Below are 27,387 nucleotides of genomic sequence, written 5' to 3'. Positions count from 1 at the left end.
TGTTCGCTCACTCCCCCCCTTCCCAGTGGAATGGGGAAGAGAAGAAAACAACAAAAAAAAAAAAAATTAAAACATGTAATAGAACTTGTTGGTTGGGATAAAACTATTTACTAAGAGAAAAGGAAAATGATAATAGTTATTACCACCCTTCGATTGATGCCCCGCTAGCCTCCTGAACAGCAGGAGAGAGAGCAATTAACTCCTACCCCTACTTCAGAACTCCTTCTGCATGATGTCGTGTGGTATGGAAAATCCCTTTGCCCAGTTTAAGTCAGTTGTCCTAATTCCACTCCCTCCCAGCTTCTTGGGTCCTTCACTGAGAAGGTCTTTGGCTCTGTACCACACTGCTCAGCACCAAGCAGAAACATCGGTGTGTTATCAACATTGTTTTTTCCCCTAGAATCAAAACATGACATCACACCAGGCACTGCAAAGAAAACAATTCCATCCCAGCTGAAACTAAGACATTATGGAAGCAATGTTGATCAAATTAATGCAGGTCAACCTTACTAAGGATAGCCACGAATACCTGAAATAGTGTGTGTTTGTAAATGTTTCCTCTCTGTAAAAGGTAGGGTAGCTGGAGAAAGCAAGAATTTCACATGTTAATGCTACTAATTATTATAAATTATAATTATAAAGCCAGCTCCCAAAAAGGCATAGCTAAAATCTAAATGGCACTGTACATCTGTACAGCTGATGATATGCAGCTTTACCCCCAGAGGAATGCTAAAACGTAGGTGAGCACAGAAGACAAAAGATAAATAAAATTAGTATTAGTGTCCTGATTGTGAAACTGTGAGCACCTACGTACGACCAAGTTTCAACACCTAAACAGCTTCAGAGATGCTCATGAAACTAGCAGTGGCTGAACAACAAAACTGTTTCAATCTGTACAGTCCTGAGGACAGATTCTGATGCAGAGGTGTTATTCATCACTAGGTGAATCAGACATAAACAAACTGTATGTATCAGGGCATACTGAGACCTCTACCACATAGTTAATGGAAATGTAAAGGATTAAGGAATAATTTTTTTCCTGACATGACTCAATCCCCTCTTACAGGCTGTCAGTTGCTTCAGAGAATACCCAGAAAACTTTATCCATCACTGCAGTCCATCAAGCTTTGCAGCTACAGGGTAGACAGAGTGACAAGACATACAATGAATATAGAGATAAGAGATGAGAAGGTTAAGAGGAAAAGAGTAGCTCCTAGGAAAAAAAATAAATGCAATTCTTCCAAGAGCACCTACAAAACTGAAAAAAAGTGTAACTCATCCATACATTCCTGGGAAGCTGTATCCCTGTGTAACAGGAGATAGACGAATGAGAACCACTACCCATCCACCCTTCTTTGTATTTATTTTTTCTCCTAGTCTGCATACTGCAGTGGTACCTTTCTTGTCTGACAGCTGCCTTGTACTTGGTGCTATGGTATGCAAAGGTTATTGGAATTTATATGCAAAGCTCAATGAATACAGAATTAAAAAATGCCTCAGAGGCATTCTTGAAATGAGATGCCAAATCTCAGAAGTTGTATCTTTATGAGGAAAATTTGAATACAAAACACCAAGGTTTATGACTCTTGCACATATTAATTCATACCAATATATGTTATAAGAGGGCTAAAGAGACTATTTTTCATCTTGGGCTGAGAGAGAAACCCTGCCAGATTTACTGACTCGCTGTGAGAAATCTACTTTAGCTGGCTGATGGATACCTTTTAAATGTAAATCAGAATGGTTAGTTTATCACAGGGCTATCACTAACGGCCTGTAAAATGCTCGGTGTTGCAGGTCACAGGAGATTTGGGAATAAGGTGAACAAACCTCTTGGCAAAAACAGACCCTAAACTTAACAATTCATATTCTGCTTTGTATGAATGTTACCAGAATTGAAATCAAAACAATTTTTATTATACATCCATCTTCTTGGCAGCTACCAATTACTTTGACTCTGTTGTAGAGACTAGATTTTAGAAGACAGTCATATAATAGACTCCCATATTCTTTCCATGTCTGCTGAGTTGGTGTTTTGCCTTTCTGGAGGGGAAAGAGAAAAGCAGTTGTCCTGCAAAAGCCCCAGATGTTCTTTTTAAAGAGTCCTGCCCACAACAGTTCTTTCCAATCTGCTGTTTGTAAGCACTTGGGTGTGTATCCTGTTTGCTGTGTCATGATTTTGTCATGTCAGGACAGGCTCAGAAGCTTGAAGTACAGATGCTGGCGACAGATGATAAAGGCTAGAAATGTCCTCTTTGAACAAACAGTATTTACGTTAATATTTCCAAATGCATTCAACAACCAGAGAGACAATAGCAATGATATTTGCATCCTGGTACAGATGTTACTGATCTGTTCTGCTGGTAAAAGCAAATAATGTGCTCTCTGCCTCTTTTTCTTGTGCACATGCAAGCGCACACAGACAGATGACGAGCTTTCAATCCATCCACAGATGGTTTCCCCATCAGGGCTTACTTTGTCGTTTAGATCTCCTGTTTCATAGTCTCCTCTCGGTGTTGCAGTCCCTATTTTCTGTAATTAAATTCTGTTCCTCCCCCCAGTTTTTCTTTTATAAATGCTTTTCATTCTGATACTTAGAGTCAACTGTCTCCCCAAAGCTCTGTGATATTTAACAGCATCCGGAAAAAATGTGGTTAGAGAATTGGGACACTTAAAGGAGACACTGCTCTCCTAAGTGTGCATTCACATTTATGAATAGATATTTAGAGGGTGGGAATGTAGATAAAGGAGAAGCTATGAAAGGGCTTATTACTAATTAACTGTATCTATTTCTCCCCCTTTTAAACTGCTTTTTTTGTTTATAATTTCAGCTGGTAGGGTAATGTGCTGAATTAAAGTTGCAGAACACAATTATAATTAAGATTCAAAAAGCCAATTGCCTGTTAGTAAACTACTAATTGATAATATAAAGGATATTTACAGCATTTTGCTAAGTATGCTGCAGATTTGCATCAGTAACTTAGTTGCTAAGCTCCAAACATTTTATTCAGTAGCCTTTTATTTACTACTAAAAAATTAGTCTTCCCAAGCCATCCTTTCTAAAAGTACTTTGCTGTTATCTTGTTTGCGGAGTTCAGCAAACAGAGATGCTTTCTCTGTTCTGATCCTTTCCTCTCCTAAAGAACAGCGTTAGTGTTATATAACTACTAGCACTCGCCATGCAGAAAACCTTGGCATAACTGAACTAACATGCATAGTTCAGCAAACACAGTGTCTTGCATTTCTACAGCTCTGTGTTACTCCATGTTCTAGACTGGAGAAACCAAACCATCTTACCCATGAGAGGAAGCAGCTGCTTTTGTGTGCAGGCCCAAACACAGTGCTCATGTTATCGTTTCTTTCACAGGCAGGGGGAAAAAGTGGTTTTAAGAGTTAAAAAACAGTGACTGAGGTGATAGATTTTCTTCTCTGTTTGGTGTGTGCTACTACTGGATTAAAAACTGACCTTCATAACTTATTTCAATTTTACAGAACATCTGCATAACTGTCATTTCTGCAGTGGGATGAAACATAAATAATGGCACCGTGATTTTTTTGTGAGATGCATCTCTAGTGTCATATGTTTGTTAACATTTGAGTGGCCTCATATTAGTTAATTATTAAAGCTATTATGAGACTTTGCATGTTATCCTGTCACGTGTACAGCAGTAACAGAACCAGCTTAGGCACAGGTGACTATCCACCACCTACGGAATGCAAAGAACAGCATGACTTTACACTTCACGTGCCCACTCACAGACCATCACAAGCTGCTCCGCAGCAGGAGGCACAGAAGGTGGATAGTTGCTATTCAGCAGAAATGGCAGTGAGTTGTGAGGCATGGAGATCAGCTCTACATGTGTACTGAGTGCAGCCCTCTGTGTCATGCCTCCATGCATCCAGCAGTGGCATCTTGGAAGGTCAACACTGGAGAGGCAACTGAAAAAGCATGAGGATGCCTCACATCTTATTGTGTTGAGGGCTCCTCCCAGCCTCAGTCAGCCCTCACAGTCAGGCTGTAAATCACAGAATTGAAGGGGTTGGAAGAGATCTATGGAGATCATCTAGTCTAACCTCTCTGCCAAAGGTTCTCTATAATAGGTCACACAGGAAAGTGTCCAGACAGGTCCTGAGTAACTCCAGAGAAGGAAACTCCAATACTTTTTGTTTATTTTTCAAAGAAACATACTTTACAGTTCAAGCCAGAAAAGTGTATAAGAGCTGGGGGGGGGGGCGGCATAAAAACACAAATAAAAAATGGGTGGGAAACAAGGCACAGCTGTGGGCATCATGAGGAGCTCTGCTGTGATTACATTAGGAAGGGCTGTAGTGTGAGAGCATGCAGGAATCAAAAAGCTTGCAAGAAGCCCAAGGTAATGTGTTTTCCCTGCTTTTTTTTTTCTTTAAAGTTATTCAATGTCATCTTTCCTGTAGGATGGCTGAGCATAGGGTGATTCCAGGTGATGATTATGCAAGAGATTTCTGCTTCCTAAGCTGCCTATCATGAATTTTATTCGGGGTGGGCAAGTGAACTTGCTTGCCTCGGGACTTGCCCGATAATTATGTGGTCATTAAGAACTATATCACTAAAGGGTAAATATGTAGTTATTTTTATCCATAAAATCAGCTCTTTCAACTCTAAATTAATTCCACAACATTTTTATGCATCAATATGTAATTACTATAAGACAGATTCTACCCTCAAAGAAGCAGGCGCTATTCCAAGTGAAATCTTTCATAGTTTTAAATAAATCTTGCAACATGACAGCAAGATTTGTCCTCTACCTAGTGGGAATTATAAAATTGTAAAAAGAGAAAATATAGTTGTAATAATCTATTAGCTGGCAGAAGTTCCAAGAACTCCTATTCTGTTCAGTTGTGGAATCAAACATACATTTTTAAGAAACAAATGCGTGACTAGGGGAAATGCTACTGTAGCACTTAAATTTGCTATCTCAGAGTGTTGACTGCTGTGAAGATGACTCCTGAGAGAAGGCACTGGGTAATGTCTCTAGAAGTAGATATCAGATAAAATGTGGATGAAGGATACCTGTATTATAACTGCTGACGCTCCTTGTAACTGTTTCCATTTCTTGCAGGTACTGCTACGTGATTTACCATGGAAAAATTGCTCTGTGGCATCCTGGTGTTTGGAATGGCTGTCATGGTCAATGCTTGTCCCAAATATTGTGTCTGCCAGAACCTGTCTGAGTCGCTTGGGACTTTGTGTCCCTCGAAGGGTCTACTGTTTGTACCGCTAGACATAGATCGAAGGACTGTTGAGCTTCGACTTGGGGGAAACTTTATTATTAATATCAGCCGACAGGATTTTGCCAATATGTCTGGGCTCGTTGACCTCACATTGTCCAGAAACACCATCAGTTATATACAGCCGTACTCTTTCACTGACCTGGAGAGCCTTCGGTCTTTGCATCTGGACAGCAACAGGCTGCCTGACATTGGAGAAGATATTTTGAGAGGCTTAATTAACCTTCAGCACTTGATTTTAAACAACAACCAGCTAACCAGCATCTCTGATGAAGCCTTTGAGGATTTTTTGCTGACGTTGGAAGACTTAGACCTTTCCTACAATAACCTCCGAAGCATTCCCTGGGAATCTATAAGGAAGATGATAAACTTGCACCAGCTCAGTTTAGATCATAACCTGATAGACTATATTACGGAGGGGACGTTTGCAGATCTTCAGAAATTAGCCAGATTGGATCTAACATCCAACAGACTTCAGAAGCTTCCCCCTGACCCTATCTTTGCCAGATCTCAAGTAATTCCATTAGCTGTTACCCCGTTTTCTCCACCTTTGTCTCTCAGCTTTGGGGGTAACCCACTACATTGCAACTGTGAGCTGTTGTGGTTGAGGAGACTTGACAGGGATGACGATATGGAAACTTGTGCTTCTCCTCCGGGTCTAAAGGGAAGGTACTTCTGGTATGTACGGGAGGAAGAATTTGTTTGTGAGCCTCCTCTTATCACACAACATACTCACAAGTTGCTGGTTTTAGAAGGGCAAACTGCCACACTGAAATGCAAAGCCATTGGGGATCCCACACCCATCATTCATTGGGTGGCCCCTGACGACCGCCTCATCGGAAACTCTTCAAGGACATCTGTCTATGACAATGGCACCTTAGATATTCTCATCACTACATCCAAGGATTATGGGACTTTCACTTGCATAGCAGCCAATGCTGCTGGAGAATCGACTGCAACAATAGAGCTCTCAATTGTTCAGCTCCCTCATCTCAGCAATGGCACAGGCCGAGCTGCCCCACCAAAGTCCAGGCTTTCAGACATCACCAGCTCCAGCAAGTCTAATCGAGGGGAAACAAAAGGCCCACCAGAAAGAGCAGTCCTGGTGTCAGAAGTGACCACTACCTCAGCTTTGGTGAAGTGGACGGTGAGCAAGTCAGCCCCCCGAGTAAAAATGTATCAGTTGCAGTATAACTGTTCGGATGATGAAGTCCTGATCTACAGGTAAATGCAATTGCTATTTTGTCCTTTGATGGCAGGAGGAGGAAAGCAGGATATAAAGTCTTTTACTCTTTGGTCACTGATTTAAATTTGAGCTGAGATAGACATCAGTAGTACTGCTAATGGTATCTGGTAAGTCTATGTTGCATTTGTCAATCTGTTGGATTATCTGTTGGTCTGCTCATCACTTCTATATCTGTTTTGAACCATACATTACAAGTCTCTATAGTATTCTCTGACTACTGTTTTCAGCAACATTTCCAATTTAGGAAAAAATAATAGTACCTCAGTTGGTATCCTCGTTACAAGTCTTAACAAAGAAAGCAAAACTTGACAGACTGGTAGTCAGAAGTTTCCCTTTCCACCTCCTGTAGGTGGAATTGAAACATACTACTGTGAGAGGAAGCAATGTGGGAGGAAGTTTGTGCTGTCTACCCATAACACAGGCTCTAATTATTCAGCAATTCAAGATTCAGGGTTGTTAACAAGAGATTTTTCACCCATTTGAAATAGCTTGTTTCTAACTTCACTAACATCCATTTTGCACAACTGTAATTGCTGACAGCTTTGGAGCATTTAATGTTTTATGCCATATTAAATACAGGGAGAGAGATAATTTTGAAAGCAAGCCTCGAATTCATTAAGCTCTTCCAGTTCTGCTACTTCTTCGACTTCTACTGATGTAAAACAAGTGTTCCTCTTGCAGTGAACCTGACTATGAAAAAGAAAGAAGTAATAAATTTTCAGGATTAAAAGTGGGTAGGAAGCAGCTTAACAAAACAGAAAAACAGTGTTACTGCTTATTCCTTCTGTCTGGGAGGAATGATTGATGTAGCATACTCGTGCTAATGACAATTCCCTAGAATCCAACCTTGTCTGCTTTTCTATTTCTCTTTCCAGCTTTTCTATTTTTGTACACACACATCACGTGCATTGAGCTAAAGTTTGTCTTTGGATATATATTAGCTACCAACAGAAGTCAGAATCAAAGGGTGAAATAGAACCAAACGCATAAATTCGTATAGCTTTGAAAGATTTCTGGAGCCAGTGAAGAAAAACTGGATCTGTCATAAGAACACTGGTGTTTGGGTTTTGATTCTAATTGAGAGCAAACTTTGTCAGAGGAGTATTTATTCAAATATTGAAAATAATATGAGGAAAGTGCGTAGAAGCATTTAAGTTCCTGAGCCCAGTGCAGGTCAGCAAAAAGTACTCTGAATGATGTGTATAGTCATGTGAAAATGTATAGTCAATTTGGTGCAGTGAACAAGAATATCCCTGCAACAGAAAAAAGAAGCTTGTGGAGGTTGTCAGGCATTGGAAGTAATTGGATTTGCTGTGAAGTGGGTAGCCAGGGTAAATAAAGCAATGCAGAAGTGAAGTCATGCAGAGGTGAGAGAGTTGATGAGGGTGATTGGATGCCATGGGCAGAAGCAGATGCCATCTTGCTTGCCAGATCTGGTGGAATAAAGGTGTGTCTCAGTGAGTTTTTCACCCTGTTGCATTACTTGGTTATAGCTCGGTTTTCCAGAAGCACAGTGAGGACATTTCTATTTTCATAAATCTCCCATGGGGGCTTTATGAGGATTCATTGATAATGTGTAGCGCTTTTCATTCACAGCTCTCAAAAGTGCTTCAACAAAGAAAACAAATTTTATTTCCCTATATTTTGCACTCGGGGAAAATGAAGCATAGAAAGATGAAATGAATTGTCCAGCATCTGAGAGCTAACCAGTGGCACTCATATGCATCAAAACCAGCTCTTATGACTTGCAGCCAGGGAATCACATTGTCCCTTAGTGTTAATTAACTAAAATTATTTTGCTTTAATTGGTCAGATGCATGTCACTGCAATGTGTGTGTAGAAAAACACAAGGGAAAAAGATTTCTACTGCTCTATAAAGTGTTGTGCATGTGCCAAATGGGATGTGATACTCCTTAGCTACTAAAATGATGGCATTCAATATATGTTCAAACACAGTGGTGTGCCAGGACTGAGGGCCACTAGCTGTGCTCACTTAAGAGCAATTCTGCCTTGCTAGTAAGAAATGTCTTATGCATAAGACAAAAGTTTGCTTTATTCTCCACTCAGCATTTTCATGGGCGTTGTACTCATGGGTAAGGATTAAAAATCAGTTCTTCCTACCCATTAGTATTAACCTGCTTCTTGGTCATCATGTTCTCACCAGTCCCATCTCTGCTTCCGTCCCAGCTTTGGATTTCCTTTTGCAGGAGCTGCAGATGGTTCAAAGGGGACCACAATAGAATGTAGTGGCCCCATGAAAATTCAGCAGTATGGGAAATGGTGACAGTGATTTTCTGTTGGGCCCCCTGATTTCACTGCTGGACTGGTATCAGAATCTTAAGTTTAGCTCTTGAGACACCAGTGCCATCATACTATGTATTAATGGAAGGAACACTGCTTACTTGTTTCCTCCATCTGACTGTCCTTTGTATTTGCCATCTCAGGACCGCTGCTGAATCTAGCAGCAGGATTTTTTCTGTTTCAGTGAATGCTGGATGCATGTTTCTGATTCTGATCTAATGAGCACAGCACAGCACTCAATCAGTGCTTTGTTCCACGTGGCTTCCCAGTGAGAAGGATAAACCCAAAGGGAAGGAAGCAGCAGCTTGTGCAAATGTCTGAAAGGCAGTTCAGTCCATATTAACTTGCAATGACAACTACTGCCTCTAGTGTCACGAAATAAATAACTTAGGGTGCTATATATTATTTTTTCATTACCGTTGGCAAAAGGGAACGTGCCTTCTTTTATAGAACATGCACACAGCTATGTGTGGAATCTCAGTGCTTTTGTGCTTTGATCTGTGTCTTTATGGGTAGAAATCCTACAGGAGGGGTTGCTGGAGTTGTATCTCATACACAGGTAAACACCATTGCTTTTATGATCTATATGTGGTCTCATATAGCTTTTCCTCTAACGTGTACTTGCACTGCTTCTACTAATCCTGTCATCAAGACAATTAGTTTAATCTAGAACTGAACTAAGATTCCTCTCTCTAGGAGAGTGGGTGCAAAGGAAAAATATCTTGGTATTCTTGAGGGTCATGCTGCCATCCAGAGGGACCTCATCAGGATGAATATACAGGCTGACAGGAACCTCATGAAATTCAACAAAGGGAAATTCAACAAAGGGAAATTCAAAGTTTTTCCCTTGAGGAGGAATCTACCCCGTGCACCAGTATGGGCTAGGGGTCACCAGGCTGGAAAGTAATTTTGCAGGAAGAGATTTGAGGGCCACAGTGGACACCAGCTGACCATAAGCCAGCAGTGTGCCCTTGCCAAAAATAGGCTAATGGTATTCTGGACTGTGCTAGGGAGGGTATTGCCAGAAGGTCCAGGGAGGTGATCATTTCCCTCTGCTCGGCACCAGTGATACAATAGTTGGAGTGTTGGGTCCAGTCTCCTCAGGGCAAAAGGCAAATGGATGCAGTGGAGTGAGTCCAGCAAAAGGCCTTGTCTAAGAGAGTGGAGCACCTGACAAATAAGGACAGGTTGAGAGAGCTGGAACTGTTCAGTCCAGAGAACAGAAGGCTCAGGAATGATCTCATCAGTGTTTATAAATACCTGAAGGGAGGGTGAAAAAAAGAAAAGTCAGGCTCTTCTCCATGGTGTCCAGTGACAGGACAAGAGGCAGTAGGCACAAACTGAAACACGAGGCTCCATCTGAACATCAGGAAACGCTTTTTGCTGTGAGCAAGCACTGGCACAGGTTGCCCAGAGAGTTTGAGTATCCATCCCTGAAGATATTTAAAAGCTATCTGCTTTTGTTACATGATCCTGGACAGTCTGCAGGAGATAACAGTGCCTGAGCAGTGGGTTTGGACCAAATGGCCACCAAAGGTACCTTCCATCTCATCCATTCTCTGATTCTATGAACTGTAAGATTAGTCACATTTGTCATTATCTTTGTTTTCTCAAAACCTTTCCCCACCCGTACCAGTGCCTCCTGTTAGAAATCTTAAAGACTGAAACTTGCTAGGAGATTGTGAGATGCAAACAACAGATGGTTCAGTGAACTTCTAGCCTCCTTCCCCCCCGCCCAGAGCAAAGGAAGATGTTCTCACCACAGCCAGCGGTACAGCACAACAGGTAGTTGTATCTGTTGACACTGTGAACTAATCACTGAAGAAAAGATTTGTTAGATTTCCTTCCAGAAAAGCACAATACAATTTGCAAAGCTCAGAGCCAAGTGACTATGGGTATGCTTGGAGATTTATGTGCTTTTAAATGCAGCAGCTTTTCCATTCTTTCATCATTTTTTTTGTAATATAAATCACTCTTACGCAGGCACGACTGACAGTAAATGTATTGTTCTCATCCATTTTAGCCAACACCAGAAGTCTGTTCCAAAATACACTAAATCACTTCTTATTTGATGGAAACAACAAGTAATTGCCATGAATTTAGGAAGAGTAACCCATGTCCAAGAGAGAAAGGGAATGGGAGAAAACCAGATGCCTCTCCTTAGGCTTAGGCATGACACTGGGAGCCTTGCTCTACCACAGAAAGCCTCTTCTGGGAATGTTAGGAGTACAATCTTGCTCAGTTTGGATTCCCCTTTAAAAATCACTGTAGATATTTAGGAGCATCAGATTAATCATCAGTAGAACTCAGGCATGTGTATGCTTAACATATTTTAATATGGGATTGAACTAAGATATGAACATTTGGAAAACAGACTCTTTGGGCCCGAGTTTCCCATCTGTAATGGGTGACAGCGCTATCTTGACTCATAGGGATGAGCACTTTAGAAAATATTGTGCTAAAGGAGTCCACATAAATTAATAGGAAGACTTCCTTTGAAGACATTGTGTGGCAGCATCAGGGATAGGCATAAATGATTAAGACACAGCATTACATAACCATAACACTTGAATTAAGTAAGGCATCTGGGGATGGAGATTGTGTCTTTTTTATGTGTGGTGCGCTCTACATGATTTGAGATTGCTTCTCAGTATTGGCCACCAGGCATTGGTGTAATTAATAAATGCACCATAATTTAAAAGATGAATAAATCTGCAAGTGTTCTGTAGAACTTCCTAGGTTGTAGTGAGCCTGCCGGCTGTGTTTTGAATTAAAGCACTGATGTAGCCACTTTAAAATGTGTATCTGAATTGTGACAGCTGTTAGATTTATAAGAGATTTAGGTTGGTTTTACTTTGTGCTATTTCATACTAAGAGTAATAAAAACATCTGCACAAATTAAGAATTACTATAGCACTACATGCTTTCTAGCTTATAAATTCACCACTGGAAGAAAAAAAAACAAAACAAATTTTATATATTTCTGAAAGCTTACTTTTTCCATATATATTTTATGTAGCAGGCAATTTAAGCAGTAAAATATGAATAAACATCTCTGCAGCTCCAGCCTATTTAAACAATGGTTCCATGGGTTTGATTACTTTAAACAATATAATATTGATTTACATTTACACAGTGCCTTTCACTGCAGGTGCTTTATAGACTAAGTGAACAGAGATCACTCCACTAACCACTGCTATCATGTCACCTTCTGTTAAACATTAGCTGCAGTTTGGCAGTCAGGTGATAGTGCAACTGCATTTTATGAGCAAATAATAACTTTAGTGTTTGCACTTATGAATACTCTTACCTAGGGTAGGAAGAAACTAATCGAATTCAAATTTCCCACAGCTTAGTATAAATAATATATACATATTATATACATAAATATACATATACGTTCTTCTATTCCATTGTGTTTACTCAGAGGGCAGGGATGGTGCTGGCACAGGCTGCCCAGAGAGTCTGTGGGTATCCCATTCCTGGAGGTGTCAAGGCCAGGCTGGATGTAGCCCTGGGCAGCCTGAGCTGGTGGGGGGGGCAGCCCTGCCCACAGCAGGAGGTTGGAAATGGGTGGGCTTTGAAGCCCCCTCCAACCTAAACTCTTCTGTGATTTTATGACTCTGAGACATACTTAATGGCTAAGGTGCTGCAAACTTCAGAAATATCTCAGGTGTGTAAGGGAGTTATGTCCAACAGTACGACATTGAACACCACACTGCATCAGAGGATGTTCCACTGTTTAACTGCTGACAGTGAAAGCCTGCTGTGAGGAGGCCTATCAGCTAACGTCTGAAAAAAGGGAAGTCCTGTTGCTTAGTTAGGGCAAACCTCAACAGCCTGATACTGTCGTAAAGCATGATTACATTATTTTTGCTCTGACAAAAGTTGAAAATACATAATTCTGGCAATTTTAGAGAAGACAGAGATTTAATTTCTTCTGAAAGTCCTGATTGTCTGCCTTTACTCATGATTTGGACAGTGGGTTCATAAAGATGAAGGCATATAAATGACTTTCCCCCTTTACCCTCCTTTTCTGTTGCATCGCTGTCTCAAACCTGGCTAGGCATTGAACTGTCTTTCCAAGTTCGGAGATGATAAAAAGCCAACTCCTCAGCCTCAACATGTGAGCTGAGCTATTCCAGTAGCGTTGTATCCAGGATACAAGCCTTTATTTGGTCAAAGTATTTATATATTTGAACACCGGATAATAAAACAACTGTTGGTATAGAGGACATCACATGAAGATATTAATCATCATGTATTAATCATTTGCATTTGACAGGCTGAGACAGCAACTATATAAAAATAAAAAAGTGAAGTCACAGTTCCAAAGGGAAGAAATCCCTCTAAGCAGAGCAAGAGAAAGTCTGACACGGTTGCTTCAAGCGCTTCAGGTCCTTTGAGAGTGGTTTGCTGCAGTAGTGTGCATTGACTTCTAGAGGATCTGCAGCACGTACAGACTTCCTGAGTGGCTTCAAACATAAAGGAGAAGCTGTTTCACAGATGCATGTGTTCTGGCACTGTGCAGTTTTGTTGACTTTTACTGAAAAAATTCCATCTAGTTCTTTAATATCTTTTTTCTTGCTGGGAGAAATACAGTGACAGAGCTTTTTCTTTCTTTCTTTTATTCTCTGTTTTATTTTGTTTTATTTTGTAATTCTTTCCCTTGAAATATAAAATGCCTTTGAGGAACAGCAAATAAAATGCAGTGAAAATGGCAAAAATTACATTTATTACCAGATTATAAAATGAGAAATAAAAATATAAAATAAGAAATAAATATTAGTAGGATGCAAGTACAAAATATAAAATTAAACAAAAATTAAATGAAAATACATGTACATCTTAAAATTGTCCCTGAAGTTGTCCTAGATTATTGTGATGAACTGCCATCCATCTGATACTCATACAGCAACTAATAAAAAAAAAAAACACTGGCCAGAAGCAATCCACTTCATCATGAGCAGAAGCTGACCATGCAAATACTACCTAGGCCAATATTTTGCTTGATAAATGACACATGAAGTCAAAATACTGAGTAGTCATTATCCTCAAGGGACATAAGTCCTTTTGTGTGTGCATGAGGAGTATATGAGGGCATGTGAAGAAGGAGTTTGTGACTCTAGACCACAGGGACTGGTGGGACAGCACCTTTCACTAATTTCAAAGTATTCCCATTTCCTTTGAAGCTTAACAAGTCATATAACATTTAGTGAGGTATATGGGTAGTTTGTATTTTATACCTCTGGCCCTGAGCTCTGCATCAGGAGTTGAATACAAAGGCAAAGAGTCCAATTCTCACCTCAGCCCTGCGGCGCTGCTGGGAAGTATCCCTGCTGCAGCCAGGACTGTTGCACAGGGTGAGAGTGAATTCAGAACCCATTTTCAGCATGAGGCATCAGTACTCTTGTTTTATCTCTGCTGCTAATTATTTATTAGAGCTCATCAAAGGCTTAGCATTTTTTCTTGAGGGGAATTCACAATGAGCTAGTGCTTGCCCATAACATCTGCCACATCCCCTCTCTTAGCTGCTCTGAACCCAAATGCCAGGAGCTGTCCCCACCCATCACTGCAATAGTGAGCTACACATTTGATGCCAAAATGAACCATAGAAAAAAAAAATTATTAAGATTCAGGTGAGTCAACATTTTGATGTCTAAATGAAAAGTTTTAATGTATTCAAATTCATACAATTCGTGAATATTAACAAGCCAGAACACAGCTGCACAGCTACCACTATTTTTGCTATTTTAAATTTGGGGCAGGTTTATAGCAGTTCATGCGCTGCTCAATGCAAAAAATAAAATAAAATAAAAAATCCACTTATGTCCATTGCTGCTTACCTAACAGTAACAACCTCCTATGTCATTTATAGTCATACAGAGTAATAACAGCACTGATAGTTACAAACATTAACTAGTTAAAATATTTGACTGAAGGCTGGAGTCAAGACCCTTAGAAATGAGTAACCATCATTCATTCTGCTGGGCTTTAGATCAGCTTGAAAAGCTTGTGTTTTAGGAATTATTTTTGTTTTCTAGAGAGATAGATGTAGAAAGAAGGAGGTTAAATATCTTGCTCAAGGTGATTCAGTAAGGTAGTGGAATAAACATGCCTCCGGAAACACAGCTGGGAGCAGTCCTGATTTAGCTTTCAGTGCATTCTCACAGAGTCCTTCCTTGCATTTCAAATATGATAATTTCCCCTCTTCATGTCACGATTTGGGAAAATACAGCAATCTTAATGTTGTTACTGTAGCTAAATGTGTGTTATAAAACTGTTTGACTTGGGAAAGACATCTTCAGTAGCACCGATCTTAGATCAGAGCTCTAACAGTACAGCATGTACCTATACAACTGAGGACTGTCCCCTCCTTAAAGGAACAGTGCAAATAACAAGGCTGTATTTTCTCCACAGTTTGTATAAAAAATGCACATTTAAGGATGCAGGATGCCCCACTTGGTGTCTAACTTCTACAGGTGGTGTCTGCAGCAGATTCACAGTGCTCCTGTCTTTGCACTGCTTCATTGACTACCAGGTGGTGCACCACTCTGATTCCTCATCTTGCTGACATCTGAGTCCTTTCAGGAGATGTTAAAAAACTATCAGTGATCTCAGAGTGTGACCACTACAGCTCTCCACTGAGGCCATCAGAAGGCTTTTTACCCATTTCAAAGCAGTCTTTGATTTAGATTTTGATACTGGAGGTATTTGGAGAGGTTACTTTCTTCTGCAGCCGATTCCTAACATTCCTGGTCTTCCAGTCCTGAGCAGTTGAGGCCAATATTGTTTTGCATTGCACGCAATACCTTGTGTATAGAATTTTATGTAGGACTCTCTTAAAATTCATGAGACAGATGTAGAGTTAACCAGGATTCATGAAGATAGCACAGGTATCTCCCTTATTCTTCTCAAGTTCTGATGTGAAAACAGGACCTAAAAACAAGAAAAGATTCAATGAAAACAGTGGAGTCTGATAACAGCATGGGGCTCCCAGCCCACAAAAGGATAATGAAAATGAAATTCTGAGAGGGTTTGGACTGTAGAGCCATTCTGTAAAAAGGAAAAATGTTGCAATATCAGAAAACTCAAGAGTGAAAACAAATAGGATAAGCGGCGTTTCATTGTCACTGTGACAAGGAGAAAGTTGCCCAGATGTCACTATTATGTCCTTTAATCATATTCAGAAATACTTTTTTCTAAGAATATGAAGCCTTTAGAAGAATGCAGTGTGACTGCACGACTTGCCCTGCCATCCCATTCTCATAAGTGCATCCTGAGAGGAAGACTGACCCCCCAGGACAGTCTTACAAAAAAGGAATTCAGCTTTACGAATTTTGTTTCTGGCAAGTCTGTCTTTGAAAAGGATAAAAATAGGACCAGCACCTTGTTATTTGCTTTGTCTTCCCATCATTAACTGATAGAAAATGCCACTTCCAGTAAGGATAAGTTTTGCTTTGAAGAAAGGAACACAGTGAACAAATGAACAGGTTTCATGAAAAGTGAAGGTGCAAGAAAACATTTTGGGTAGACCCAGGATTCATCACACAAATCAAAACACTACATAGTAACTGACAGCCAGCACGCAAGCTGCCTTTTAGCCAAGGGGTAGTAAGGCTTTCTTGGGTGTCATGACCCATAATTAATTACAGGATTGCATCAAGACCAGATGCTTATGGCAATAGATATCCTAAATAAGAGACATGCCTTTCCTTAGTGAGCTTGTAGCCAGCAGAAGAGAGAGGATTCCTCAGCCCATGTCAGATATCTTCAGAGTATATACATGTAAAATATTGTGCACAGAGCAGCCCAACCTTATTGCACTGCTATATCTACTCAGCTACCTAATTCTTTGTTCTGAATTTCCTGTTATATCTTCTCTCTCTCATACCAGGCTTTCAGCTTGTGTGCCAAGGTTGTTTCAGAGAGAGTATATCTTTTTGTATGAAGATTGCACTGGTTAACTTATGATAGCAATGATTCAGCTTACTTCCATAGAGAAATTATTTCAGACTCATTTTTTGAAAAGCCAAGAACTCAAAAAGATACGGCACTGGAAAAATAAAAGAAAGTAGGAATGCACTAGATTGAATAAGCTATATAGTAACACTTCATTACCTTTAGTTCGTATGATTATAGCTATTTTTGGATTTACCTCTAGTAGGAAAATGCACTCCAGGTGAGGAAAAATCACTCCAGTCACGCAGTACAAAGTGATTCGATGTTTGTTTCTAATTTAAATAAGTTCTGAGGCTTAAATTGGGATGGTGGTGGTGAGCAACCTTTGTGCTCTGGTCAGGGAAGGATGAAAGAGGAGGATTTCAGAAAGCTGAGGATTGTAAGACTTGAGGCAGAAAGCAGGTTCATATTCCATGTAATGTTTTGAGTATGGTACTTGTAGATATTAATGAAGGCCTGTGCTACAAGGAAGTCGTTTATTCCTTTTTGTTCTTAAAAGCACACAGCAAAAAGGTGGCTCAAATTTCTGGTGGTGAAGAAAGAAAATGTGAGGTAATGGATGTCTTTGAAAAGTGATATGGGCTATTTCACTGTCATATTACCCTTTTCCCCTAGTCATGTCTTGTTTCAAAGTCTGATAAGAGGGCAGTACAGGCATCAACCCTGTAATCTATAATGATCTGTAACAGTGCCAAACACAACGGTACTCCAGTCCTGTCTGAGGGTAACAGGCTGCTGCTGCAATCTAAAGGAACCTTCAAACTATCATGAAACTAAAATGAAATGTTCTGATTTTCATAGTCAGAGATGAAGTCCAAGAGCAGGCTGATCTGCCCTATTGTCACAGCCCTGCTGTTGTCCCAGAGCTACAGTATGATTATGCTAGATCCCAGAGTATTTGACAATACCACAAAGCGACACTGCCTAGAAAAGAAGTCAGAATTTGCTTTAGTTTTTGGCAGATCTTGTTGCAGAATAGAAGCAAGATAAGTGCTGTGCCAGAACAACGAAGTGGACTATGTGAGTGCTGGGCAAGAAGGAAAGAAGCATACCTAGCCTCGTGCCTCTGATAGGAAAATTCTTACCCACTGCTTTGCTTTGGGTAGGCTGGAAATTCCCTGTATGGTGAGGCTGTGTTATAACCTCCCTCTGCTCAGCTGCTCTTAGTTTACAGATCACTTTATTTGCAGAGATGAACAGTTCAAGTCAGCCAGCACTAGGTGTTAACTTGTGCTGAATCCACCCGCCTGCCCTCTCTCTCCTACCATTCCTATCATTTTGAATTTGCCCAGGTTTAAATTTTGTAATATATTTACTATGTCATAGTTTAGTTCATGTTGACAAGAAAGTAAATAGATGAGCTGTTTTTTCAGTGACAAACTTTTTTTTTTTTTTTAATTCTTTATTTGTTTATTTAATTGGCTTGGGTGATGGAATTGGTTCACATGTAGATATACCCAACCATGCTCTAAATTTTTCTGAGTAGGGATTGCACAGGCAGTAGCTGTCCAATAGACATATGGATAGCTGACAGCATCAAGGCACCCCACCAGCAGCTCTGTCGTCTGGCAGATTGCCTCAGAGAGATTGGTTTGATGATTCAGTCCTTCTGCCGGTGCTGGGAGGGTGGGGATGTCTGCGTCTCTTCTCCAGAAGGCTGCTGCAGAATGAGAAGGATGCCTGGCAGCAATGGTTGTGCTCTGAGCCTCCCAGCATACTGTACTGAAAACAAGGTTGGGGCAGCAGCATCCAAGAGAGTTTGAGTCCTGCCAACTTATGTGGAGAAAGAATTTCAGCTTAGTTACTCCAGGGGAAGGACTTATGTGGAGAAAGAATTTCAGCTTAGTTACTCCAGGGGAAGGACATATCATTACCTTCTGCCCACCCTCGTTGCTTCTGTGGGATGAAGACTGCTGTGGGGAGGAATTTGCTGCTTCTGCCAAAGTTTGGCTATAGCAGTGGGGAGGAGGAGTGAAATGGGCTCACCTCTCTGTGCCTCCTCTTTTGCATGCTCTCTTGCAGCTCTATGGCATCCTCAGTGGCCCTAGTAAAGCTGCAATCTCCTTGCTAGAAGAAAACAGTGCAGAAGCACCTCACATGCATGCTTGGAACTTGTGATTTGCTTAGGGGGACAAAGCATGCTAAGGACACAAGACTAAATGTGTATCTAGTTGTTTACATTCTTTCCCTTTCAATACTAAGACCTTTTGAGGTGAAGGACAGCTTGCAAGGGAGGGGATGGAATAAACTCTATGAGCAGGATTTGTGCCTGGGAAAAAGCAACAATAGAGATAAGTCCCATTTCAGGGTGAACAGCACCAGTCTGGAGTGGGGTGAAGAGAAAGCTAGAATTTGTGCTATACAAATTCTGTCTAATGGAAGCATCTAAGGTTATAGTAATGGTTTTGTTTTGCTTTGTTTTATTATGGTTTGGCTTGGTTTGTTGTTTTTTTTTACACTAAAATGCAATATTGTTTGTTTCACCTTAATGCTTTGCTTTTCTCATACACTCTCTCTAAAAGTAGATAATTATACTGGCTGTGGCTTAATTAGCTAATTATGCCAAAGCTGGAGTATTTTTCAGAGTAAATATTTTTATTTGGTCATTCTTAAGCAGCTTCATTTCAGGTTTTCTCTCAGATTTTTCTTCATATTTCGTTGTGTGGCAACGCAAGTGTTGATAACAGTCAACCATTAGGTTTTATGATTATGCTGGCAATTCATGTGGAAAAAGAGGAATAGCACATTGGAGGGCAGAGGTGCCAAGCTGCTGGGAGTATCAGAGAGGCAGACAAATTCCTGCAGAAGTTGATATTTTGGCTTTAGTGTAGAAAATAACTGTGATACAGCTTTCCTCCTTCCCCAAAAAATGATTTTAATCTTTATATTAACATCTTTAAAGGATACATATCTAACAAGTATCAAGCTTATTGAATTTGGCCTTTAAATCTCAAAACTAAAAAAATATTTCACTTTTCCCTAGTAGGGTTAGTTCATCAGTAATGTTCATCAGTAAAGCATCCTGGTTCTGTTGCTAGCTGTGTTTAGACCCTTACTTAGATGCAGGGCTGGCGGTGAATGGAATCAAATCTGTATTTATATACCCTATGAAGAACACAACAAATAGCACGTTGAAGTTGGTAAAAAGAGCTGCTCCTTAGCCTGATTAGCATGTAGCATGCTTGTTTGTGTTACTGCAACATATGTAATTGTTACACATGTGGGGTTTGTTTTGTTTTTGTTTGTTTGTTCTCTAATGGTGCCTACCACCAGCAAATTCCTCCAGCTTCCTCTTAAAAAAACCTCATAACTCTGCAGTGATGATGGCTGATCATACATACCTATTTCAAATTATTCTATACCTGTCCATTTAGAGAACCTAAAAATGTTACTGTGCAAAGTCTTAGTAAGCTTTTCACTGTGCATATTTGGGATTGTGTTATAGACAATGTTCCTCTTTCCTCTTTCTTGGCAGCACCTGGATGCGACTAGTCACAGTAACAGTGGCAGAGTTGTAGTAAAACTTCAGAAAATTGCATTTGCCATGGACCTAGTCAAGCTGTCAGCTGTGCCCTTATGGCTGCATGATGCTGAGGAGCTTTGATAATCATCATGGCGCCCAACCTCCTGACAGATTCCCAGCACTCAAGCTCTGATAGCTAGGATTGGATTAAGGTGTTTGCCAAGCTTTGTGTCCATCAGTGAAACTGTATATGCCTGAGCTAGGTTACAATCTGTTTCCTACCCCTCTTTACAAGATTTCAGTTTTAAAGCTGTTTCCTCAGTTTACACAAAGCAAACTTTCACTGCCTGTATGAATCACAATGTGGTAGATTTTTTCCTTGTGTTGGACAAGAAGCAAATTTAAAAACTAATTTAGGAAGAAAAAAAAAGAAAAGATCCACACTAGTTAGTCTCACAGTTACTGCAGCAGTGTGCAACATCTGTCCGGCACACCCTCTAACCACCTGCCTCTGCAACGGCTATGAAGAAGTAAACCATATATCAACCCAGTTTTATTTTCTAGTCATGTTTAAAATTGAACAAGCCCTGGAATATCTGTCCCAAGGGAAATTCCAATATTGCAACATCTGTTTCTGTCAAGAAGCAAGGTGAAAATTCTCCATAACAGTTGTTTTCTTTGCTTATGGGGGAAAAAAAAAAATCTTTTAAAAATGTTTCATTCAGAAATCTGGAAATGTTGCTATCAATCTCTTTGCAGCTTTGGGATTGATATCCTCACCCCAAATGTACATTATGTCAAGGGGGTTGTTGTTTTCTAAAATGGGTCATATTCACTTTGCTCTGTGGTCAGGGGCGAGAGAGCAAAGTGAATATGATCCATTTTCTTCTCCCTCCCTGCGTGTTCTCCCTCCTTTCAGCCCTTGCAGCGGTGAAGGGATGGCCAGGGTATAGAAGGGGGAAGGACAGCTTTTTGTTGGGGACTGTGAAAGGAGGGGAAGATGCAGTGAAGGAGCAGAGCAAGGACTGGAAGCAGAGCACCCCTCACAGATGCCAGGGGAAGAAGAGTACTGGGGCTCACCACAGCTATAGCTTTCATTTTAGTCTTCCCAACAGGAGACAATAAAAACCTGTATCTAGCAGAAACTTCTATTTTAATGCTAAAAATTTGTTTCAATCGAGGTATTTGAGCAGCTTTGCCCTCAGGATACCAAGGTTTTGTGAGATGCTTCTAATGTTAGTGTGTGTAGGAGTTTTGAGCACACAGTCCAAGAGACATCAAACTTGTGTAAGATAGTTGTGCAGTTTTCACAAGCTCCCTGAGCGACAAGATGATTTGGTGTGAGTAATGAATCCCTCTACTGGGCAAAACCTGAACGGCTCTGCCTTAAACAGCTACAGGAGCCTATTTCCTGCTGCTATTCATGGCTGGGGAGCCTTCACATTTTCCAGCTGTTCTACCAGCAGCAGATTCCTACCCCACTGCCACCACTCTCACTAAGGTTGGCCCCTCACTTTTTCATGTTTGGCTTAATTCTGAGCACACATTTTGTCTTTTTTCCTTTGCAAACCCAGCGTAACTTAACCAGGTGACATTCGTTGCCATTTACCGGCAGTGCTGTCTCATATGTGATGTTTTAGTGAAAGTTCAAAAACGTGGAGAGCTGCAGAACATTCACCTAAAGGCAGAGAATTTAAGATGGAAAACACAATACCAAAATGGGGGATATATGTGAGCACATGAATGGTATATGAAGGCAGAGAGACATATTGTGGGAAACATATCTTTATTTTTCCTCCTCTTCCCCTTCCCAGATATGAACTAAATGTAACTTTGATTAAAGCAACGCCTGCATCTTTTCATCTTGCTCTCCTATGAACTTTGGCTACAAATCAAGAGCTGAGTAGAACTAAGCTAATAAGTGACAACAGGCCATATGTCAGGACTGGATCATCTTTTCCGACTTGTGATTTAAACCGGGATCAGACAGATTTCTTCAGCTTTGTTTTCTGTTCAGAATTATCAATATGATTTTGTGAGACTTCTTGCTAATTAGTGTAATTATGTCAGCTATGACTTGACATTTCTGTGCAGTTTTTGTTGTTGTTGTTTTTTAAAGTCTCTATTAGATAAATCATTTATGACTGTGTTTTATGACAGGCTGTTTCGTTTATTCTTCTCTATCTCACCCCATTATTTTGAGATTCACTTTATACTAATCATTATTTTACTGAGAATAGGTAAATTAGTGTATACTTAGGACATAGTTTTGTCAGCCAACATGGGAATGTCCTATGTATCACATATGTCCTATGTATCTGTGATCATCTACATAAGAGTAACTACCATGAGATTATCAGGAAGTAAAGGCAACTTGCCATTAGGACTCAGATATAAGAAATGCAATATTGCTTCTCAGGGTGGTATAACACACAGTTCTCTAAGAATTCATTATTTTCTCTACTTCAGCAAGGGAATAATATGAGGTGCTTTCATTTGCAGTAGAACAGGCCAGGAATGGAAGCAGAAAAACAACTTTTTTGGTGGGTTCCAGTCCTATTTTGCATCTGCAGAAGCTACGGAAATTTCCCTGTTGTTCAGTCAAATTTGGATAAACAGCAAACCTTTGCAGAGTCTGACTGTTCAAAGCAATATTCAAGCTTTTCTTCATTAAGCTGTTGCTAATCCTAAGTACCTATAGGAAGAGCAACTCAAAAAATTGTAAATCTTTTTTAGACCAAATCGGAAGTAAGATTATACAACATGCAGGAAAAAATATGTAGGAAATAATATCATATTCTCTGAAAAATTTAAAGGTTTTCACTGCAAAACGAGTAGTTATAAAAATCTTCTTAAATTCTGCTTTTGAAAATGGAGAACTGAAAAGGCTAGTGCTCACATAAAAAATAAAAGATGTAAATGAAACTATTTAACTTTAATTACCTTCTTTTATTTTCTTTTCTGGAAATTAATCACAGCTTCTCAGAACTACAGGAGACTTTTCTGTTACGAGTTTGGAAAAGCTCCACGTTAATCTTTGAAGCAGAACTCTATAGTGTGCAACTCATTGTTTCCACATTTAGCATTCTGGCAATTTCACGCACTTTGTGTTTTGTTTATAAAGAAGTTGAGTGCTGTTGACCACCATGCAGACACACCGTTTGGCTCCCCAGGAGAGGTTTCTGTATTACCTAGCTTCAGCATCCAGTTTAGGTGGTGATTAGAAGGGCTGCCCTCAGTTTCCATCATCAGATACAGCTGCCTGAGTGGAGTGACAGCTGTTCTGCCTTTCCTATGACTTGTGTCTCAGCAAGACACATTGGCTGGGGTTACTATAGCCCAGGGATAGCAGGGCTGGCACCTGGTGTAGCCAGGATGGGAGCAAGATTTCTCTTAGATAAAGTATATTTTGGTGGCTAAAGTCAACTGTGAATGATATGGCTGGTATACCACTTCCATGGCAGTCCTTTTGAAGGCTATTTTGTGATATTATTATACAGATGCTTCTGGGATAAGTTCCGTGCTTCAGAATGTGCTTCCTAGCACAACAGCAAATGAAGAGACTGCAGGAGATAATTGATATTGACAGACTGTGGACACTAAGTGATGTCCGCCTGCCTCACGTTTTCTTCCTGCAAAGTGAACAACAATGAATGGAGTATAGAAAGTGACAATTACTAAGCCTTAAATTACTTATTTTTTTCCTACTGGTGATCTGTTTTTCCCCCTCTTGTGTTACATGCACATATTAATCTGAAAACTGCAGCCTAACTTGTGAACAAACTTCTAGAGAGTTGACATTTTTTTGTTGGATTGGAGGGATTTATGGATTTATCTGTTCCAGAGATGTTCCATCATTCTCAAATGCTGAAGCTTTGAGTGAGTTATGGCCCTGAGGAGAGTGAAATGCAACTATTAATCACTGACAGCAGTGGGATATCCCTTCCTCCATTGGCAGCTTATGCCACTGTCAGTAGATCACAGAGCTGCTGTTGACCGTGAACAGAGAAAAGTAAAATATAAAGGTCATTTTTATTTCATCTACATGAAAAAGTTTTGAAAATAGTTTATCATGAAAATATTGAAAACATACTGCACAAAACCCTTGGGGTGAATGATAATGGCATCTTCCACAGGCTATGAAAAACAAAGTGATAGAAGCGCATCAGCATTGAGTGATACTGTAGAAACTGGAATGAACACGTTGAGCTGGAAAGACACTGGTTTTATGCTGTTCTTCAGCTAAAGCTTCTAAGTATTTTATTCTTTGTCACTTTTAACAGTGATGGTAACATACAGAAGTACTTCACAAACACAGGGATGTTTCAGGAGTTTGGGTACAAAACAAATGACCCGTCTCTGGACAGTCCAGACTAGTTGCAAATACCTGGGACCACTTTCTCTTTCTTCTTATACATGGAATGTTTTAGTCTTCCTTTTACCATGGTCTCTGCATTCTCTTCAATATCAACCGATCATCCTAGCTATTTTTCCATAGACAAGTTCTGCATGCTCATCTTCATATTTATAACAGCATTGGGCAGGTTGCTTATTTCTAATTGGGCTTTTGCAAGCCCAATTAAATCAGTTTATGAGGAAACACTGACTATTTAGCAGTCATCTTGGCCATTAGCAGACCATCCAATACCCATGGCATTATTCTTTCTATTCCAAATCTCAGTTAGCCCTCCCTTCTCTCCCAGGTACAGAAACCCATGCCGTCCTCTCAATCTTTTAAAAGAAAAAATCAAAAAAATTGGCTTTAAATAGGCTGACTTTGTCCCCTTCTCACTACAAAGTATACATACAAAGTATAGCTATTGGTTCAGCTCTTATGCATATGAGTAAACTGCTCTTTACATTTCTTGGAAGCTAAGACCTATACATACAAACTGGAAAAGACTTCTGGCATTTTAACTTATGGTGTGAATGGAGGTGGGGTTGTCAACTACTCATACCCTTAGAAAGCCTTAAGATAATGTGTCTATTAAAACACTGTGCTGTGGTTCAGTGAAAGAATCCCCTGATAAAATCCCCAGCCTGTGCTGGACTCTGCTGTACAGAAGATCAGACTGGATATGCATAATGCTCTTAGCATTTGTGACCCAGCCACGTATAAAAGTAAGAATGTAAAAGCAGTCAAGCTGTTAATCAAGGTCTTCTGGTAAAGTTAGCAGGTTGAGTAAATCTCAGTGTCTCCATGTATATTAATGCTATAACAAATTTCAATTGCTTTAACTTTTGTGAGTGTGAATACTCATTACTTTAACTGACAGTTATGTGATAGCAGTCATATGCTGAATGGATTTTCTTAGGCCTTATCAAAAAATAGATATCACATGGTCTCTCCTTCCTTGAGAACTAAGCAGACTGTATTTAAATGACGTGGTAGAAGGATGTCAAGCTTTCAGTCAGTGAATGTCTACAAATACAAGACCTCTCCTTACAATCCTGAAAGTAAGGCTAATGAAAACAGGCACTGATCATTTCAGCGACTCTGGTCGAGGACTCTGATAGGAATGATCCTACCAAACCTTAACAGATCCACAGGTGTAGAATGTAAATGTCAGAATCAGTCTCTCTATATATCATGTATTCACTGGCCAGGCAATTACATTATGATCCATTAACCTCTCCTAGTCTCTTCTTCTGTAATACTTACAACAGATGTTGTCTCTATTAGAGCCAGGTTGCATGGAATATTTGTACTTCTGAGTAAACTGAGAAAAAGCAATTATGATGCTTTGCTTTGGGCTGTAGCTGAGAGGGAAAATATGAAAATGTCTAATTCTTCCTTGTGTGAGTCTAGTGATGCTCTTAGCTAACTGTCCCTTGGACAAATACATCTAAAGAACTTCTGAGCACTACACACACATTTCTCTGCCTTTCAGTTCGCCTTCTGCGCTGTAAGTCATTTGTGAAAGGAACGTGGACTAGATCTGTCTGTTTTGGTGTATTGTTGCCTGCAATGGTTAGAGGTTACTCGAGTCATTCCTCAGTGTCTTTCTCTTTGCTGCTTCCGCTTGTGTTACTGACATGTCAACATCAAGGTCTCAAGTACTGGAATATTAGCAGGGCTGCAGTTGACAGACTGCAGTATCAAGAGTTCTCTTAAGAAACAATAATAGACTCAGCCCAGTGGTATAGGTCTGGTCAGGTATAGTGAGTAGAAGCACACCTGTAAAACACTTCTGTGGATATGCACTGAAGAAAGCAGTCAAGCATTGCATGTTGCTGCTTCTGTGACTTGTCTCAGTACTTTTCTGTTTCAACTTTTATGGCCGTGCTGTCCTACTTACTTTTGATTCACCCTTCTCTGAGTCACACTGCAAACATGCTAAACTTTTCCTCTGTCCACCCTGAAAATGATGCATTTCTGACTCCAGCCACCACCAAGCTTGTAATTTCAACTTAGGTAAGAGATCTGCATTTCAGTCAGGTTTGATAGCTAGATCCACTTCGGTTATGCTTGAGTAAGCTTTTATGTGGGCAAATGCAATATCAATTGTTCTATCCTGAAAAGCCTGAAAATTATCAAGGCTGAAATCTATTTCAGTCAGTGCATAGAAGCATCCTAGGAGTTGAACCTACTTGTCTAGGATTGTCTCATATACAAGAACAGAGGCAGGAGTTACCTCAATTCAGGATAGCTCTCTCTTGATTTTTACAGAGCTTTTCCATTACAGACTATTCTACAGACTTCTAGACTATTGTGCAGACTCTTCTAGCTAGTCACTTTTGAACAGTGGTTAAAATATTTGGAAGACCTAAAATTATGTGCCTAAAACTGTAGTGAATTCCTGTGAAATATTGATCCTTTGCTTTCTTCATGTGAAAAAACATCTTCTCTCTGAAGATGTTTATAAGTTCTTAAGGGGGACAAGCCTTTTAATCCTGAGAAGATGGGATAAAAGATCATGCTACCAACTCTTTCAAACTGAGAGCACCGTAGGAATTTGTAATGCTGAAAATCTCTCTTCTCAGGTGATTGCAGGCTGCTCCCTTCAGAGGCAAAAAATTGTAGCATAATTTCACCAAATACTCCAGAATCTGGATTTAATTCTTATGGAGAAAGAATCTAGATAAATCTATAACAATGAACTCAGAAAGAAGAAAAACTTGTGTAGGTTTCTTCTGCAGCTTATGC

At 40.0% G+C, this 27,387-nt stretch overlaps 1 protein-coding gene and 1 long non-coding RNA gene across 2 annotated transcripts in view; one reads left to right on the top strand and one right to left on the bottom strand.

The window, feature by feature from the left end:
• Window positions 1-4,326: 4,326 nt before the first annotated feature.
• Window positions 4,327-27,387, top strand: part of LRFN2 (leucine rich repeat and fibronectin type III domain containing 2) — a 38,310-nt gene continuing 15,249 nt past the window's right edge. Inside the window, exons 1-2 of the mRNA XM_042887850.1 lie at window positions 4,327-4,373; window positions 5,100-6,492. Of these exons, the coding sequence (XP_042743784.1) occupies window positions 5,120-6,492 (1,373 nt within the window). The 5' untranslated portion in view covers window positions 4,327-4,373; window positions 5,100-5,119. The remainder of the gene's footprint in view (window positions 4,374-5,099; window positions 6,493-27,387) is intronic.
• Window positions 14,466-27,387, bottom strand: part of LOC122189058 — a 335,697-nt gene continuing 322,775 nt past the window's right edge. Inside the window, exon 11 of the long non-coding RNA XR_006181700.1 lies at window positions 14,466-15,754. This is a non-coding gene — a long non-coding RNA (uncharacterized LOC122189058). The remainder of the gene's footprint in view (window positions 15,755-27,387) is intronic.

Source organism: Lagopus leucura, unplaced genomic scaffold (assembly GCF_019238085.1).
Source record: "Lagopus leucura isolate 7727_CA_CO unplaced genomic scaffold, USGS_WTPT01 Super-Scaffold_73, whole genome shotgun sequence".
Lineage (NCBI taxonomy): Eukaryota > Metazoa > Chordata > Aves > Galliformes > Phasianidae > Lagopus > Lagopus leucura.
This window is presented reverse-complemented; position numbering and strand designations above follow the sequence as displayed.